At 38.3% G+C, this 20,473-nt stretch overlaps 1 protein-coding gene across 2 annotated transcripts in view; it reads right to left on the bottom strand.

The window, feature by feature from the left end:
* Positions 1-679: 679 nt before the first annotated feature.
* SLF2 (SMC5-SMC6 complex localization factor 2) overlaps positions 680-20,473 on the bottom strand; it is a 29,800-nt gene continuing 10,006 nt past the window's right edge. For both annotated transcript variants that reach the window (XM_042019205.1, XM_042019206.1), the window contains 15 exons: positions 17,901-17,983; positions 16,816-16,926; positions 16,373-16,540; positions 14,329-14,431; positions 12,857-12,932; positions 11,434-11,575; positions 10,886-10,994; positions 10,076-10,252; positions 9,411-9,508; positions 8,646-8,733; positions 8,013-8,144; positions 7,121-7,198; positions 5,422-5,508; positions 3,980-4,048; positions 680-2,836 (listed from right to left, as the gene is read on the bottom strand). In XM_042019205.1, coding sequence (XP_041875139.1) covers positions 2,801-2,836; positions 3,980-4,048; positions 5,422-5,508; positions 7,121-7,198; positions 8,013-8,144; positions 8,646-8,733; positions 9,411-9,508; positions 10,076-10,252; positions 10,886-10,994; positions 11,434-11,575; positions 12,857-12,932; positions 14,329-14,431; positions 16,373-16,540; positions 16,816-16,926; positions 17,901-17,983 — 1,557 coding nt within the window. In that variant the 3' untranslated portion in view covers positions 680-2,800. The remainder of the gene's footprint in view (positions 2,837-3,979; positions 4,049-5,421; positions 5,509-7,120; positions 7,199-8,012; positions 8,145-8,645; positions 8,734-9,410; positions 9,509-10,075; positions 10,253-10,885; positions 10,995-11,433; positions 11,576-12,856; positions 12,933-14,328; positions 14,432-16,372; positions 16,541-16,815; positions 16,927-17,900; positions 17,984-20,473) is intronic.

Genomic DNA, 20,473 nt, shown 5'->3' on the forward strand with positions numbered 1-20,473 from the left:
AAACATACAAGACCAGTGTTGGCACTGTAGCTCTAGTATTCCTGCTAATGACAGGAGCAGCAGAGGGACCCAACTACCTGGAAGTACTTGCTTGAGTCTCCACAGCAGCACAGTCTCTGTCGCAGCCCCCGTGCACAAGTGCTGGCCAGGGCGGGTGCTGGACAGTGCTGAGCACAGGCACCTCTAATGGAGACAGATCTGGCTTTCTGTGCTCAGAAAACCAGCACTGCAGCATCCACCCCTCAGTATTAAAAGTCTTTTTTCACTGAACTGCTGCCTCTAAAATGCCTTTGCAGCAATCTAACCAGATGCTCCACCAATAATAACCACACACTTCAGGTGTTCCAGTCACCTGCTTTTCCAAAGACATTCTCAACTCAATCATCAGCTTTGGGGTTTCAGAGAGTTCCTGCAGCCACTGCATCAATGAAGTGTCCTCCTGACCTTCAGCCAGACCTACCTGCAAGTCATTAATCACTTCTGAAATCCCCATCCATTACCAAGTTCCACAACAGGAACAGTGAGAATATGAAATGCACAAATAGTTTTGCTGGCAGATTTCTTCAACTTTTAAACAAGAAGTGTTTGGGTTATTTTACGCCATAGAAAATTTAAAAAAAAAAAAAAGAAAGAAAAAAAAAAAGAAAAAAAGAGAAAAAGGCAAGGGGCTACAAATAGATATTTTATAATCAGACTTTAATTTTTTCTGTTATTACTGCAATAAAGTACACCTACTTCCACATGAAATGTGATCATCTGGCTCTTAATACAGCCAACATAGTATCAAAAGATAGACCTCAGTGCAAAATGCTTCTCTGAAGACATCCAAAGCAGTTAAGACCTTTAGTGTGCAAACAACCTTTTCCAATGCATGTAAGTCCTGGCTGAGGGACAGCAAATGAGTTGGCAAAACACAAGGGCAGCAGGTTTACTATTTCAGTGCCAGGAGCCCCTTGGAAAGGCCCTGTAGTGATCACCTGTGTAAGGATTCTGATGAGCATCAAATTCAACCCACATCTAGACTTCAGCTAGAAAACAGATGGAAGAGAAGTCCAGACAAAGCAGGAGTGGGGGAGAGAGGGAAAGTGCTAAAATGTATACATGGGCAGTAAGCATGGAAACACAGGACTGGCTGAGCTGAGAATGATTTCAAGACTGTCTCCATCTAGAGTGAGCTAATCAGCTGTGAACCCAAGAATTTTAACATGTGCCACAAGAACAAAATAGGACCCGCAGCCATTTTTTCTGGTGTGAAACAGAGCCCATTTTGTCCAGGGACATTTAACTAGAAAGGCATGTCTGGTTTTATTTTTCCATTGTTCTTTTAAATAAAAGTAAATATAAAAGTGGTTATTTTGTGTGGAAAAAACCCCAAACCTCAGCAGTTTCAACATGCTTTGAACTGCAGTACAAAAGCTGTTCATCCAAACCCCTCCCCTTCTTCAAAATATACATGCCAGCAATATCAACTTTACACGGTAAGAAAATATATACACATTAAATACAGTAAACATTCTGCATTTTTTTTACCTTTATACAATATTAGTGAAAAAAAAATCCATTAATAAAACTACATACAATATATTTGACAGAGTAAGCAACTGTTACGAGAGGGAAGGCAGATGAGCTATCAAAGACAGCAAAAGATGGCATTGACATAACGATGTTAACACTCGAAAAGAAAAAATACATTTAGTACAAATTTGCAGATGTCATAGATTTCCTCTAAGATGTGTCCATTCTATAGCAGTTCTTTTATATGTAATATACATAATTAAATTTGAAGGTTTTGTGGGTGGCAGGTTTTTTAAGCCTTATTTTACATTCTTATCATACAAGACAGGGTAATCTACAAGAATTAAAACAGAACAGTATTATAAAACACACATGTTGACGTTATTAAAAAATCTTACTTATTATGGGAATCCCCATTGGTGCTGCTACCCAATACCTTAACTTTCTCTTCCTATATACACCCATCCTACAGACAAACCACAGTGTAAGATTGAAGTGACAGCATTTGCACAGATAGCATAAAAGGAGATCACACCTTCCTCTGATTATTCCAAAAACAGCTCCTGGAGCTTTGGGCACATATTGTGTGTGCAGCAGGACTTCACACCAAGGAATTCAGTCTTCATATGGCTTTCACAGTCTTTACACAGGTGAGCCAAATGCTTTTCTCAAATCTCCACGGAGATGGTATTTTAGGATTAGTATTTTCTCCATTTAAAGAAAGTGCAACTGTTTATTTTGTATTTTTAAGAGACACTAGATGTTCATACCAATTCTGCTTTGCAGATTACCATGATTCAGCCCAGATCTGAACCACTTCCTCGCCTGCTCACAACAGGGGAGGTCTAACACTGTTTCTGAACTCGCATGTCATGTCACAGGGCAGTTCTTCCCCAGCCAACCTAAAACAATGCTTGCAGGTATGTCCTGGCAAGAAAATGAATACATACTGTTTTCAAATGTGTCTTGTGATTAGCAAGGAAAACAAGAAAACTTCCCCCAGCTTTCAAGATGGTAAAATATTTATACCCAATTCTGATAGGGCTATAGGAACAGCTGGAGTTTTTTCAGTTTATCCACTTCAATTTTTCAGAAGTAGAGCATTTGTAGTAAAAACCAATGTTAGTCAAATCACATCCTCATGTGTCTAGTACTTGTCTGAATCAAGCTCAAGTTCTAACTCAGGTGACTGATTTCTTCTGTTCCAAGCAAGGTGAAGTTCCATTCATTCTGCATCTTCTTTGATTTCAGTTTCTCTGTTATTTTCCCTTAACTAGGCAAGATTTCATGAATCTGGCTCCCAGAAGTCATGCAGTTTTCCCTAAAGAGTAAAAACAAATTAGTACACAAGTCAGAAATCCAGTGTCAGAAGAACTGAGTAGAGTAGGCAAGTGCTTAGCTTGGGAGCACCTCAAAGGGCTGGAAAAGGTCCCTGGAATTTTATTCTGAAACATTTGCCAGTTTCCCTTACGTGAATCAACCCCAAACATCTCGGAAAAAACAACTCTGAAAGAGCTACCTCATTACCAACTTTCATTAATTGCTAAGCAGATTCTGCAGCCATGTTACATGTGTTGCTCCCTGCTCTAGAACATGAAATCTCACACACACTACACACAACTCTTTTTTTTTGCACATGGTTGGGAGAGATTAATAGTCTTTACAAATGGTTAATTACAGAGTTTTTACCTGCATTCCATACTAGGCGTATATGTATAACTTAAATTTTATGTAAATGATACTCTGCATTACTGGAAAGCTAAGCTTTTCCAAGAGAGAGAGCTTTATGTTCCGAGACAGGACTCAAACAGTTGGTCTGATCACATTACAACAGAAACCTTACCAGGTTGGAAGAAACAACTCTGAACTTTGGGTATCATAGAAATTATCCACCTATTCCACCAAGGTCAGCTAGGTGTCACAAAGGCAAATATTTCTGAGGCATATCATGGCATTATTTACTACTGTGTACTTCTACAAACACGAGAGGCTTTGCCTAATCATGGCATGAAATTTGACACATTCAAAGGGGGAGGAGTTGTCGAGAGCCCTTAATAATACGTGAATAAAGCCCTGGACTCAAGAAGTCTCAAAGCAACATGGTGCCAGACCACAGCAGGAAGTGCCTCACTGCATTCCTGCCCCAACGTCCTTTTGGAAGCATCTGCTAATAGCTGTAATCAGAGACAGGCCCTGTGACTTGACTCAAACTGGGATTTCAGTGTATGACACACACCTTCACAAAACCAGCACTTTTAAGGATGGAGAGGAGATCTTGGTTTTAATGAAGCCAGCAAAGTAAGAATTTTAATTAAAATCCATTCCAATACATCTAAGTGTATTTCACAGCCACACCATTTATGAAGAAAATTTCTTGAAAAGAATATGCTATTTTTAAGTGCTAAAAAATGAGTTACATGCACCCCGCAATGTGAGAAGAGAGAAAATGGTTTCATTACAGTACCTGAGTAAGCCGAGTGGTTTGTATCACATCCTGCCATTTGCCATATATCCTAGCAGCCAAGCCTTTTACCTGCAAATTCACACTGATTACTTTAGCCATTTATGTTTAAAAAGGCAAAATCATACCCCCCCCCAGCTTTAAACTCATAAAACCCCAGATAACCCAACCTACAAGGTTTACTGGAAAGGAACAATTTTATTGTCACTAAGTATCATCACATCAACTTCAGATCCTTGTAACTCGTGACTGAATTTAAAGTCATGCACTCCACAAACACATTAGAGGCACATGACTCCCTAGGTTAAATGTTTGGAATCACTATGCAAACCTCTGGCCTCCAAACACCACCTCATCCCTGGGTCATGAGGTTTGTCACACAAGTCTGTTTATACGTTAAAGGTGCAACTGCAGCCACAAAAGCCAACAATGCAGCACTGGCTGCTTCTGAAACCAATTCCTTGTACATAAACCTGTGCTTTTTCATAACCAATCACAAGCAGGCGTTTAATCCAAGCCATTCACACTGAGATTTGCTTCATATGCTGTGTTAAAACCCAGCACAGTGGCATCCTCTAGAAGTTATTGCTGTATTACACAATGAAGCAATGGAGAAAACCAGAGTAAGATTTTCCCCTTTCAATGCAAAGGCAAATAGAAACTGAAGTGAAAGTGACCAGAGATACAACAATCCAAGGCAGGAGTAATTAACTTGTTAAAAGCATCCACGCTCCACTAATCTGGCTGAGTAAGAAAAGAACAATGTTTTTGAGAGGCAAGTAAGCACCCAAGTGCAAATGTCTGATTTAAAGCTGAAGAAGCCAAGGCTTTTCAAAGTTGGGGCTGGTCACTTTGTCACTGAGCTGACTTGGTTTGTTACAACAGCATGTAAAGCATGAAGGTCACAAAATTAGGACTACCAATAGTAAGGCCCACATCACAAAGCAAACAAAGGGCAACTGTCCAAGCTTGATGCTAGATCACATACACTGTTGGCTTAAATCCAAAGCATTTTTAATTAACTCATTCATTTGGAAAATAAAATGGAGACTCATGCAAGACAGGCAACTTTTTCAGTCCTCTGTATTGGGCCCTGCATGTAGGGCCGGCTCTTACAACTGGAGTCAGCTGTCAGTGACTACCACAAAGAGAAAGAGAGCAATTCTGTGGGTCTAAAAGTTGAGATGCCTGGCTAAAAGGGAGACCAGTCACATTTTACAGCTGTTAAAGAGTCCTGTTGTTAGCAAAAGGAGAATTTTCAGTGAATTAAAATGGGTATGTATTTATCCCCATGCAAAGACATGATGCAGACAGGAAAAGACCCTCAAACCCATGAGGAACTCCTAGAATTTCCAGGGCTGGGATGAGGGAACAACACGCACCACAAACACTAAAAACCAACCCAAAACAAAAACAAAACAGAAAAATCAAGTTTTGCATCTTACCTTCGACCGATAAAACAGCCTTGCATCTTCCCTAATATCACCTTTTACGTGCTTATCTAAGGCACGACAAAGCTTCAGTAAGTGTTGCTAAATAAAGACAAAAGTGTTCAGCTATTAAATCCTCCATGTCAAAACTACAAGCTTTATTCAAATATTATAGCAATTTTAAAATTACATGCTTCAGTTTGATTTTTTCTCAGAAATACATAGTAAAGAAAGGGAAAAAAAGGAAACAAGATCACATTGTAAGATCCTCTATCTGTTGCTGGCATGCTCCTGGTAAACCAGGTCTGAGTTTTTAAAAGCAGCTTCAAAGTATAGCAGAGCTATACAACACAAATTCTAAAGTTCCTACTAAACTAATTTGCAAATCCTTTCTGTCCCCAAAGTAGCAAACACAGTGCAGTGCCATTCACATTTTTTATCAGCAAAAAAAGTTCTGAAGCTACAATAGCTAAAAATAATCTTTTCAGTAATGATGACTTGGGTAATTTCTTTTGTAGGAATTGGCTGAGCAGGTAAAATATATCCAAGGTTTATGTGCTGATCTTTTATTTCTCTCTAAATTTCTCATACTTTAATAAAGCAGTTTTGCACTTCATAATCTCCTGATAATGACTCCCAAGGTCTTTCACATTCTGTTAATTTCTTCATAAAATTCCTGTTTTCAGTCTATCACTGAGCAGCTGTCAAGAGGCTCTGCTCTGCAGAACAGGTGAGACATGCTGAAATTCTATTTATAAACATCTGCTGGTGTCTCAAGGCCACCACAATTTACCCCCTCTAACTGGAAGGGGGCCAGAAATTAAATAGTTAAGATTGATTTTACACCAGTCTAGCTTGCACAATATTACGCCACACCCCTCTTATCACTTGATGGCTAACAGGTAAGTGAATAATAGAATTTTTCTTCATTAAGAGATTGAGATATTAAAAAAAAAAAAAAAAAGAAAATATCAAGTTCTCCAGAAATCTAAGTTGTAAACTGAGACACTTTAAACCCTCCAAATGTAACCAAACATAATTGCTTTATATCTCTCAAACAGTTCATATGACAGATTTCTTAAAAGCCAAGAGTGATTCCACAGGGCAGAAGGTTTACACAAACACCTTGCAGCAGCAACTCCCAGCAAATGATCACAGAAATCTGAACAGGAATACTGCAAGGCTAAGCAGAAAGTATTACTTATAAGATGTTCACATCAAATGGCACAAAGGAGCTACCACTACAGAGAGGAGTTACAGTCCTTGCTTTCACTTCCTGCAATCCAGCACTGGAAACTGTAATGTGCTTGAAAATATTTTACTGGATGTTTTTAAAGTGGTTTTCTCCTAGACTGAAAAATCTCAATCCTACTTCCAAAGTTGATAGGATCATTTGACTAAGAATTTCTGCATTGTGTTTATCTCCAGATACTTTCTGAGAAAGATTAACACAGCAAATGCAAGCTCATCCACAGCTTAATGTTTGAAGGCAGCTCCATTTACAGAAAAACAGAAGAGGTTTTTCTCTGCAGTAAACACAGGAAGTAAACAGGGAAGCTCTTCTGCATTTACCCTGCCCCAGAAGAAAAGTTTCCCCCAGTGCTATTATGCACTGGTGATCTTCTATCACATGATAGCTCTTACCAAAACAGCCTGAATGTGCATGATAAACAATACTTTAAAATCTAAAGGTCTAGCCACTAAAGTTACTTACCCTTTGACTGGAATTTACAACATCAAGAAAACTGGCTTCACTGACTAGATGAAGGAGGACATAGATTAGGTAGTATACCTGGAGAGAAATCAAAAGCTTTAGCAGTCAAAGCACCATTATAACTCTTCACATCTAGAAACAGCACCATCTCTGCTTTCTGGAATGAATCCTCCAACAGCCACACCAATGGACAAGTTTATCAACTTATCTGCCTAAATAATTTGAAACAGTATAGTCACACATTAGAAACATTTTAAAACACTATTACATTGTTTTAAGTAACCTAAGTAGCCCATAAAGTTTTCTGTGGTTTTAATAACTGAAAACTAAATTCAGCAGTTGGCTTTATTTTCCCATCATCTACCTCCAGATCAAAACACTTGCTGAGAGATTCCATGATAACCACTCAAATAACCAAACCAATATTCAATTTTGGAATACTAAACCTTTGTAACACTTGTTTGAGAGAAGAGATTAACAAAAGATTCATAAATCTTTTACTGAAGCCTGCAGGTGAAGGTTTGGCTCAGCACCAAACACTTCACTGTTTACATCACAAGGGAGGGAAGATTGTCCTCTGATTACAGAAGTTAGGACTCAAGACATCCTCATGACTCAGAAAATCTGACCATTTCCCTGTTTACAAAACAGCCCAATACAAGTTCCTCCCCCACAGGCTATTTCTTTCCTTCCTCCATGACTATAACCAAAAATAATAATATTTTAAAGATGAACAGTAACAAAACAGTGGATTTACAATTCCACATCCAGAAGTGTCCACAGTTAAAGAGTAAAAGAAACATTCCCCAAGTTGCATAAAATATATAAATATATAAAATATATAAAAGATGCATAAAAAAACAAAAGCAGAAAGGTACTATTGGCTATATACCTTGTGTTCTAGTTCTGCATGAGGGTGGTTTTCATCATCTTTCTGCTCCTTCAGTCCCTCTCTCATCTCTCTCATCTTCTTCAGTAGATAAGAAGGTTTCATACACACCAGAAAGTGATGCAGAAGAAACATCTACAGATACAAGCATTAACAAATTGGACTGATTTACTGACAACAGCAAATTGGAAACTGAGTGTCACTACAATATTAGTTGTCTATTAAGACAAGGACAGAAAAAGGATTTTTAATTAACAAGGAGGTTTTCATGCTTTGAGTAATTTTTGATTATTCACAGACTTCAGTGTTCATACACTGCCTCAATAAAAGATCAAACCTATGAAAAGGTTGTCTCCACATGAATACAAAAGGAAGACAAAGAAGTGTAGACCTCTTTCCAATGACTAAAATTAACATTTAGACACATAAACAAGCACTTAGAAGCTGCAGAACATGCAGATTACACACAAGGGCAAATACACTTTTAATACTAATCTAAACAGAAAATTATTGATTGGTCATTTTGCAAGGTTCTTGAAAATAGGCTTACAATATTAAAACATAAAACACAAAACATACAATATGTATGTTTTCTAAACTTCCAAATTACACAAAGAAAACACGCGTAAGCAGTACCTGCTTGTCACTGTCATCAGGTATTTCTACATGCTTTTTATAAAGAAGTTTTGCAATTATCACTAGGCTAAGACGTCTTCTTACTTCCCTGAAAAACAATTTTAAAAAATTATGTCCCATAGAATTTCTCAAATCCACAGTTTCTACAAAGTATGTGAGGCTATGCATGGCTTCCCTAGACATAAACTGGCATGCAACTATTAAACAGGATTTTCTGAATATAGGTGCTATATAAACCAGTAAGTAGGCTAGTAAAACAGAAGTACCCTTAATCTCATTGCAGCTCAGCTTCTGCACAAGTAAACAATGCTATATACTCGTCTCCAAGCCTGAAGTTAATGACCCAGCTAATTCTCCTTGCTCAGTTACATTGTAATTTATTCATTTCAAAGATACAGAACTCAGAATGATGCTTAGAAACAGACATGAATCACCCAAAGAAAACTTAAATTTTGGTCATTCAGACAAGAATTAGAGCGATGGATGTCAGAACCTGAAGCTAAGCCTTTCTTTGCTACAGGGTACCAAGAATCCATAGCCCAGAAACTCCATAAAAGATTTAACAACGCTTTTTCTCAGCAGAGGCAATCAGGAAGCTACACATGCACACCAAGAATTGCACATACATCTGTAACATATGAGAAAACACAAATGCCTTTTTTTTAGGTGCCATGTAACAAATACTGCATTTTTTAGACTTTGGGCCTATACAAATAAACCAGCTGTTAATGACCCCACATATTTCTGATGCTACAGTGTCGTTACCTTCCACGCTCGATCCAGCTGGGCACGAGCTGAACAAGCCACAGGAGGTTGTGGTGATTACTGGAGAGTTCACTCACTGCCAGGCACAGCTCAGGCATCTTTAAAAGAACAACAAAACATCCTGAAACTGGAGAATGGCTGTTTGCTTTATTTGCAAAGGAGCACATACCTACTCCCCAGAAACACAGGCAACATAAGTGATAAAAGGAACTGATCTAACAGGAGATGAGGTACATAAAGAAGTTTCTTTATTGCACCTGAAGGTGAGTCTGCTAAATACTATTTAAACTAGGGTAGTTGAGATCAGAATGTTTTTAATGACATCTTACCAGCATAGTGCAATAATTTCTTCCTTCAAACTACCATTTTAAACATACAGCTATTTCAGCACACAATCTTAAGATAAACAAACTCTTTTAGAAGAGGACAGGCAACTTAATGTTACGCAACAAAAACCCTCTCAGTATACCCACCCACTTCCTAAATCTCACACAAACACAAAGCTTTGAATTTTTCATATTATTATACCTACTATTATTGAAAATTCTGTATTACATTTTCAGCCAGTACTTTTCTGACATGTCAAAAAAGAAAAATAAAAAAAGAAAACTTCAAAACAGAAGTTGCAGTTTCACAAAACTAGTGCAATAAATTTATGAAGTTACCTTTGCCTCCCAGTCTTTTATATTCATCAGAAGCTTTACGAAAAGGCACTGAAAATCTATCAGAGGAACTTGTTTTAACTGTTTCTCCAAACTTATTTTAAATAGCAATATAAGCAGCAGCCACATTTCTCGATCAGTATATCCATCTTGAATTACTGACATACAAAAACCTAGAAACTTTAAAAGAAATACAAAGCATTAAAACCCAGAATTATTTTAGCTTATTTTGAAGCATGATGAGAACTTAAGTTTTCCACGTTCACATTAAAATATACCTCAAATGACATGCTGTTTTGGCAACACTTGTGTACTAACATGTCCCCATCTCCCAGTAACAGCACCATTTTTTTTTTAATACCTGCTGGAGACTCTTTTTTTTTTTTTTTTGAGCAATGACAATATTCCCCAGACACTACAGGAGCAGGAAAGATCTTTTTCTACTACACAGATAATCCTCCTTTAATTGAAGGAAAGGCCAAAAGATTTTCTAAATACTCCAGTAATACTGAAAACTTAAATCAGTGGATAGTTTCTTCTATGTGAAGGAGCCAAGATGTTCTATAAAGTGCCACAGCTGGAAAAGGGAGGCAGCAAAACTCTGCAGTTGTGAGTGAAGCCAATGGAAGTCAAGAAACTGAAATTAGCAAAATGCCTGCAATAAACTCTGCTGAGTGTGAAGCTGAAGCCTCAGGATAGCATCTACTCAAACACAGGCTCAGAACTAGACTGCAAACCCCATCTTCCCTCTCAAAAGAAAACACAAACACAAAAAAAGAAACCCAACCCACAAAAACCTTGGAGTTTTCTCACCTTAATCACATTAATTAAATTGTTTTCAAGTAGACTGGGGAAAGCTGGACTGGCAGAGGCTATGTCTTCTCTTGGCTGCTGTTGATTCACTGTTTCTTGCACCTGACTTCTAATAGAAGAAACACAATCTGAGCAAAAAATGAACGATTTAAAAGCCCACAAAGGTTTATTGATACCAAACTGAAGAAAAAAACCAAAAAAACCCTGCATGTTTCAAAATGCCTTCAAATCAAAATAACCCTCAGTTACACAGCATCTAACACTTATATCTAACTCAATTTGTAGCCAATTATTTTGCCCAGCTATTTAGCCAATATTCCTGCAAACCTTTATTAAGAAGATGCAGGACAAAGGAAAATGCTCTGGTTTGCTGAATCCTTACCTAGAAGGCATTGTTTGAATTCCAGGGTTATTTATTCTTACTAAGACCTGAGCCAAGAACTTTAAAAGTATGGGAAGGGAAAGAAGAACCTTCTGATTCTACATTCTAAGCGCAAGACTTGCTTTCACAGGATCTAGGCAATAAATATCAAAAGGAAAACACTTACAAAATATCATGCTCATTAAAGGTGGGTTGAAGATGTTCCAATGGAAAGAGAGATCTGAACCCAATACCCATATTGACAAAAACAGCTGATATATCAGCTATTGAAGGAATCCATGGTTTAAACTGTTCATCACTGAGGGAAGCTACAAATAAAAGACATGGAATGGATTAGTTTAAATTTAGTTCTTAGCATTAGTTCCTTTTAAGGGAAACAAGCTCAGCCATTTGCATCAATTCTACCAGCTCTCATCTCAGAGGAGTCAGTACATTGAACAATAAGATTACTTTCAGAACAAGGAGGGAGGAAAAAAAAGTCTAACACAGTATTTTACACTAGGGAAACATCTTGCCTACATAACAGGTCCATTACTTTTAAGTTCCACCCATTTTCCAGCACAGCTCTCTTTCATCACAAACAGCATAACAAGCAACAAGGCAATATTTTCATCTAAGAGAACCCATAAATTACTGCCTGTGTAGGTAAAGGTAAGAGGGTGTTATCAGAGTGGGACTGGAAGTAAAGCTAAGCAAGATTTGAAAACAGGCAAGGTTTCTGGAATAGAAGTGGTAAACAAGGAACTCCCAGCCTTAATTGTTTGAATGTTCATTCATTATCTTGAACTGTTCATTCAAAATCAAGCCTAATGCCAGCAAGGCACAAAATAAAGGAGGTTACATTCCCTCTTATATCAGCACTGACTTCAAACAAGAATTAAAATATGGGGTACAATTTGGACAGGCCTGAGCAAATACTTCAAGAGAACCATATTACTTTAACAATGTTAACTGGTAGCCTTAAATGAATGTCACTTTTCATGGATCTGAATGAAGACATGGGGAACATACAAAGGAACTTGTAGTAGAGAAATATTTGAGTACAGACAAAGGAAGAAGACAAAACACAGAAGATATTAGCAGCACTGTGGGCTGAAGCAGATCCTTCAAAGTGTTTCTGTGCAGGTGTATGATTCACTTCACTTTTGTCATTTATCTGGAAAGTAAATCACGAAGTGCTACATACTGGGTATGACAATGTGAAAAACGTCTTGTAGTCCTTAAGCTACAAATGTCTGCATCATCCAAAGTAAAAGATGGAAAGGAGGGCAAGCTTTTGAGCAGACTGGGCTTCTCTTCAGGTCAACTCTATTTGTGAAATACCAGAAGTGAGTTTAAAAGGCTCCGTACTGGAGGCACTGCTCTGGAGGTACGTGCCAGGACCACGTACTGTGGTACAGCTGGCACACACTCAGTGAAGACCAACGCCCAGCATTTCTGCGTTACAGTAGTAAGAAAAGAGCCTAAATTAATCCAAAATCACCCCACAGAACTAGTACCTTTTACTTCCTCACTAAGACTTTTATAAACTGAAGAAAGGAGAAGTGCTTTCATTCAGGTGGTCAGTTTTCCATCTCTCAAATACTTACAGTTTTTTAGTGTTATCTCCATCAATTTGTCTAAGATCTGGGTGGAAACACAATAGTCAGGATGAATAGACATCATCTGTGAAGAAAGAAGAAGCTACACATCAAAAACCAAGCTGCATGATGGCATCAGTTTTCTTTTAATTAGGAAAAAAGCCCACATCAAACCAGAACAAAAACAACACCAAACTTCTCAGCAGACTAAAATGAGTAACAGATTAAAAAACAAACAAACAAAAAAACCTAACCCCAAAGCCCCTAAAGCAAGATACACCAACACTGTGTATACTGATTATTTCAAACAGTGCAAAGATTATATGAATATTTTAAAATCAATTATTTACAGTATCAGAATGCTGTAACCTCATGTTGATTTATAAGAAGGTTCTGAGGGTTAAGAGAACAGAAAGTATCACGTACCCCTTTGGAACCCATTTGCATCTGTGGTCAAAATGAGCTCCCTAAGCAGGAGTGGAGGCAACAGAGTTAACTACACCTTTTTCCAGTCACATGCAAGTTGGGCATATGCAATACTAAACCCAAACAATGAATACTTAGTTTTTCCACATAACTATAAAAACATGACTATGAAGTACAGTTCAGGTTTCTTGGAGCACTCCACTGGCTCAACAAAAACTTCTTTTTCTCCCCCAGGTGCTGGACAATTTCCTGCTCTCTAAGTGATCTGAATTGGCTCACACTTCTTCCTTATTAGAGGAACACCAGAGCTCATGGAGAGGGGGAAAGCAATTTTTTACTGGCTGGAGGGAAGGACATGGAAGAGCAAAACATTTTGGTTTTGGCAAATGTCAAAAGGCAGCCAACAGACTGAAGCTGCAATTTCCCAGGCGGTCCAGATTTCTTTTTTGTTTCAGGTGCAGTTAAGAACGTGGCAAATAATAACTGGAGGGGGGCATTTTCTGAGTAACAGCACTGTGTTAATTCCTGGGGATTCAAACACTGACACACACATCTTGAAAGGAGAGAGTAACCACACTTCCTTTGAAAATGACTCCAGGCTTCTTCCTGAGCGATAAGGTACCTTTTCCAAATGAAAATTCTGATAATGCTGGTATCACTGATGATTTAGAAGATGATATATGTAGAAAATGGTACTTTTGCATACTGCAGCATGTATTGTTTCTCTAAGGGTGGAAGGAAATAAGATTAGCATTTGCTCATAATTTGGCCCACAGTATCTCTCCTCACCTACTGTGTCCTTTTTCAATGCAGTAGCATTTATGAACATGGAGCTTTGCATTCACTCAGAGGGTACAGAAAAGGCTCTCTTGTTTTACCCTTAGTGACCATCAAAGTATTTCAGACTGAAGAACAAATCAGAACCCATGGGAAAAAAATAATATCTCATTTAGAAGTTGTTAATGGAACAGATCACAAACTTCTTCAACTGGCTTCCAGGAAAAATATTAAACACACAGAGAGTTATTATAACTGCATGAATAGCACAGACTCACCTGGAAAAGCCACTTTAGAATTGGTATGGGACACAATATGCAACTGTAAGCAGAATTTAGAAAACCATTAACAGCTAAAGAAAGCTGCTGCGTTACACCAGAACTGTAAGAGAAAAATGGGGGCAAGGAAAGAGGATAAAAATCAGTTAGTGGTTTAATCATCACTTTCACAAAAACATAAGAACTTTCTCACCCCTCAGATCATCATCAACAGCAAAGAAAGATCTGATTATGCAAAACAGATGTTATTCTCCTGCTATTACTTATATAAGATACCATAGTAATCAAACCTTGATTTTTTAATAGCAATCAAATTTACAAATGTCATGTAGAACAACTATCTTTCTCTCTAGAAAGCCATACTATACAGTCTGGAAACATCTATATTATTAGGGAATAGTTTCAAACAAACATTGATTTATACTATTGTACTATGAACCACTATGCCTGACTACACAGACAGGCTGCTATGCTCAATGAGACTATTAAATAAGATTTTTAACTGTCCAATGACCTTTACCAACACTTTCAGAACAAGAGAGAAAAAACATTGTTTTCAAAAATTTTAAAATACCCTTTTAAATAAAGGATCTGGAAGCAAGCTAACAATTAAAATCCAACAGGCTAATTGCACTGTGCAAATTTGTGGGGTGCAAACAGCAGCTGTTGGAAGAACGGAAAGCGTGCCATTGCTATTACCGAATTATTGTAGCTTTAGTCACAGGGATGTACTCAGCTGGTCAGAGCAGGGTGCTGATAACACCAACATCATGGGCTCAAATTCCATATGGAACATTCACTTAAGAGTTGGACCTGATGATCCTTGTGGGTCCCTCCTAACTCAGGATATTCTGTGACTCTTCTTTAGAAAATTAGGGATGTCATAAGCAGCTGAATTAAAAATATCCAGTTTCCCACATATCCTTCTTTAGTCTCCTCTATTCTATCTACTAAATCAGGTAAATCTGTCAAGAGATCTGTGTCCTAACTCCTACATATACCCTCTACCTGCCTGACTGGTAAGACCTCCATGTGCCAACTGGGCAGCCAATACGTGCCAGCTGTGCCAACAGGGCAGAATGCATAAGCAATTAAATCATAATTGCCTTCTGCAAGGGATGACTAGTTTAATTCTCATTCCTCCAGTCACTGATTTACAAGATGCTTTTGAAGCTCATATCCTTGTGATCTTCAAAACATATTAATAGAAAGGCCTGAAGCCAAAGGAGTGTATCACAAACACCACTTCCTCAAGAGATGAAAAGTCACTCTCCTCCTCTTCACACCCACAATTGCACATACACATGTACAAAAAATCCTTTAAGAGTAACTGAATTCTCTCAGTTCCTCTGGTACCAAAATAGCAAATGAAATAACCAGAAATTTTCAGGATTTACACTTGTGGCATTAGGCAAGAATTTGTCCAGCTATTTGTAGTCCAACAGCTTCATAAATATAGAGCAGAAATGCCTGAGCAGTTGTTTATGTACACACAGACACACTGGTGGCTCAGTGACTGAGCTGATGTCAGAGATCCTGACCCTCTGCAACCCTCATTAGATGAGGCCTCAAGTCCCAGGCCCATCCAGGACAGAAGCACCAAAAGTCTTTCAAAGCAGACATAATGTAACACTAGAAGGTCACAAATAGGTAACCACAAAGGTCTTTTAGTCTGGGGTTAGTTAAACTTGTGTTCATTGTAACGTGTCACTTCTGCATTTGTCTTCCACAAACTGGTAAGGCAATCAACGATAGCCCAGTGTGGGAGAAATATGGAAGAGGCCAGAACAGCTGTTTTTCCTCATGTCTCATTTAAGAGATTTTTCAACAACTCCAGAGGAGGAAAGAAGGAAGCTTCAAGTTACAATTTACTGTTCTATAAAGCTAACCCAGAAAGGAAAATTCCAGGGAAAGGCAGTCAGTCTTGCCTATTTACTAAGGCAGAGCTCATTTGGATGCAAAGATAAAACAGTACCTTAAAACCGCTAAAATGAAAAAGAAAATTGTACAAGTAAACACAATAAAGTAAAGAGGATATTCTTACTTAAGAAGCAGATTTTCTATAGGATTTTGAGGGATGAGGTGAAAATTCCTCAGGTCAAGGTTATGTTGAGTGAAGATTTTCCCAGATGCTGATAAATCAAATATTTCTTCTCCAGGGTGGTTGTCAGGTATGACATAAGTTACTACTGAAAATCTCTTTATAAACGCCCTGTAAAATTCAAGATTGCTTTTATCAGTTCAAACACTGAGAAGCTATTTGCCAGTTGAGACAGTTATTTGCAGGTAGTGAACACATCAGTTTCATATGAAAGCTGAATTGTTAGAATATAGTCTCACCCAAGGAAATCCACCCAACCCCAAAAGATTTTAAAATGGATCTCATTAAACATATTAACAATTGTTGGAAACAGAGAGAGGATGGGGGGGGAAAAAAGGCTAGAAAAGCAAAGAACAAGATTTAATTGGTTTTGGAGTTGCAAGGACCTGTGTTCTTCTGAGAGATCATCTCCACTGGCATTGTCCTCATTTTCTCCATCTGAAGCATTGTCCTCTCTTTCTATGTCTTCCTGTAACCATTTCTCCATTTCCTCTAACCTGAAATAACAGCAGCAGCAGAGCATATCATCACCATTTAATATTTACAACAAAATCAACAAAATCCAAGCTCTGAATGTGAGCCCTTGAGTCAGAAGCCAGTTACACAAGGCAAAAGCATGCAAGATGTTGCCTCTGTGTAAAACCCAAGCATCCTGCTATTCCAAGATACAAAGTGAATGTTTCCCAAACTTAATGAATTTCCAACAGCACAATCAATTACTGGTTTGTCAGACACAAATACACTCAACCAACTTCTGACAAAGTTTTTGTAATTGCACAAAACTTTCAATCTTGTGGCTGAATGTTTATTTTTTTCTAAGCACCAAACAAGTATTTTATTTGTTAAACAGTATTAGTTGCAGGAGTATCTGCTATTCCATGGGCAGTCAGCCCATAGTTACCAGGGTCAGATTCTTTAATCAAAACAGTTAATCACATAAAACAGCTAAACACATATACCCATCACCACCATTTGCCATTAACACATAAACCACATTTCACTTCTTACCCGAATGATCTCTTGTAAGAATACTCATTAGCTCTGTTCACTGACCTGTGTAACTACTCAGACACCAACAGTCTGCACAACTTTGGGAACCAAAACTGAGCTACAAATGCCTTTGAAGAAACTAGTACAGTCAGTCTACATAAATATTTCTATTTCATGCCTGAGCAGCAGCTGCTAGCTGGCTCAGTGACCTAAAACGAAGGCATCAATAAATTTAGCCTGGCTCTTCAGGGGTAAACAGATGTATCACAAATCACTCCTTGTTGCTTGGAAGGAGCCTGTCATTCAGCTTTTACTGTTTATGCAACACATGTAGGTCCTGTCAGTTCAGTTGTATGTTGGTGGCATCAGCAGGCAAAGCTTAGCTTGCCTAATCAAACTCCATCAGTTCTGGGGAGACGAGGCAAATCTAAGCTTCTACAGAACCATCTCACATATTTCAAACCAGCTTTAAGAAACAAACCTTCTAGATTCTTCTTTCTCCTTCAAGAGATGATCTAAGCTGTTCACATATGACACCTTGCTTATAATAGGAGCCTTAGAAAGCTGTAAATGAAATAGTAAGACATTGAAAAAACACCATAAGGCATCAATTCATTATTAGGCAATAAACAATCAAAATAGAAACCTCTTCCAATTTTAATGATATTTTAAATGCAGATATAAACCTAAAGGAGACCCTGCAAAACAGGATGATTAACAGTTTAGGTTTCTCTGTCCCTTGACAATTTTACATAATGGTCAAATCTCTCTCAATGACTAATTTAGCAATAACTGTGAAACAACGGATCTGAGCAGTGAAGCGAGTCTCTGCATGTCTGGGCCTGACCTTCATCTAACCTTCACAAAGAGCATTACCATCAGAAGCTTTTCACCTCACAGCTTTACTATTATTATCATCCACTGAGACCCCGGGAATCCCCATTTTTCTGCATGAGACAAGAAACCCCAAAAATTATTCAGTGCCTTTTTTTACTTCCAGAGTCCCTAGAGAGCGAAATTCCAGTGTTTGCTAAATCGCCTCTAACTTCATCAAACAAAACAAAGCTTCCAATCAAAATCCCAATACAAAACCAAATTAAGGAGCTAATAAACAGAATTTTAAAAAACCACAAACAAAACGCACAGTTTTAACAAATTTTGCTAGTAGTTTGTTTTTCACTAGCCAGTCTTTTATTCAGCTTGTAGCAGACAACAGATTTCAAATCTTTTATGGCCATGATTCCATTCTTTGGACAAGCACAGCCCTTCTGACACCACCCTGGTATTCAGCTACCTTTTAAATGTAACAAGCAGCATGTCTTTGTGTGGGAAATTTTGTAGGAAAGCTGAAGACTTCTTAGCTTATTTTATATTTGGTTAATATGTGTCAAGTAACTGTTGAACAACCGAGGAATCAAAAACTTTATTCCAGTGTGCACATATGGCCCTTCTTGCAAGGGAAGAAGGTCAGTATATGCAAAAACCATGGTCATGGAAATGCTGGGACAGTTCTTAACTGTTTTGTCTTACTTGACCAATAATTATACCTTGAACAGGCCAGGCCAAATGTTGCAGTCACACACATATCCCACAAGCATTTGATCTAGGCAGCATGTGTTTATCAGGCTTAACTATTAATTAGGTATTCATGTTGGCTGAAATTGTGAAATGCATATGAAACCGCACAAGTCTGATCTGTAACACTCTTGATTACAGAATGATAACAGATTAAATAATTATGACTGCTCAGCATCTGCCCATAGAGATAGTAATTCAGTCAACAAATAAACCCTATCAGAGACTGAAAAACATGAGGAGAGGGGGAGGTAGAAGAGAGAATTTACACAGGTATTCTGTGTTTGTTTTCCACTCTAGGAATTAGTGATGGGCTGACTCCAGCCAGCAGCTAAGCACCACACAGCTTGGTCATTTCCCCAGCCAGTGGTGCAGGGCAGTAAAAAGAAAAGCAAGAAAAGCAAAGGTAAGAGAATTCATGGGTCAAGATAACAACAGTTTAATAAGGGAAAAGGGATAAGCGAGAAAAGAAAAAGTGATTCAAAGGCAGTCACTCAGCACCTCTCACAAGCAGAAGAATGCCCAGCTACTCTGAGCAATGGCTACATGCCAGACCAACTCCCCCCACTTACTTCTGATTGCTGAGCATGCCATTATGTGGCATGGAATATATCCCTTTGGTCATCTGGGGTCCAGGCTCTCCAGGCTCTGTTCCCTCCCAGCTTTTTGTCTGCTCTATGGAGGCAGCACGGGGAGAAAGCCTTGAGGCTGTGCAAGTACTGCTCCACAACAGGTAGAAGACTGGTCTATTATCAACACTGGTTTTGTCTAAAACACATGGCACCATACAGCTGTTATGAAGAAGACTAATTCCAACCCAGCCAGGCTCAGTACAAAATCTCTTTGTTGAAATACAGCCATTTCCAACCTGTACCAGCTGTCAGGAATGCCACACTAAGACCTACTGCAGGACCTTCCCTATTAAAACATTATTTTACAATAAAACTTCAAAATCACTACCTATTTGACAACCTCTTATTGAGCAAATGAGCTAATTTTTAAAAACACAGACCAATTCATCACCATAATATCCTGTACACAGGGATTCAAACACATCAGCTATCCCTTGTGATCAGAATTCATTCAGCTTTTTGAAATCCTAAAATACTTCCAATTCCCATTAAATACAACCTCAAAGAAAACACCACACTTACTCATACACAGATCTCTGACAATCACAGACTGTGTCAAGGATATATGACTGGAGGCTAGCACACAGATCTCTGAATGTCTACATCAATTTCCTCCAGTTAACTTCAGCTCATAAAAATCTTACCTGACTAGGAAAACAAAAACATTAGACTGCACACATCTTCTAAACATAACCTCCTAACTTTAGGGGGGGGAAAGCAAAAAACAGAACTCGTAAAAACCACCAGAAGGCACACAGCTAAACCAATCTGGCTGCACAAACCATCTTTCAGCCATTCCCAGGACAAGCACAGAACAAGCACATCCCCTCTCCAACTACATTGTAAC

Source organism: Corvus kubaryi, unplaced genomic scaffold (assembly GCF_017639235.1).
Source record: "Corvus kubaryi isolate FWS band 111438036 unplaced genomic scaffold, C.kubaryi_AGA036_p1.0 138, whole genome shotgun sequence".
NCBI lineage: Eukaryota > Metazoa > Chordata > Aves > Passeriformes > Corvidae > Corvus > Corvus kubaryi.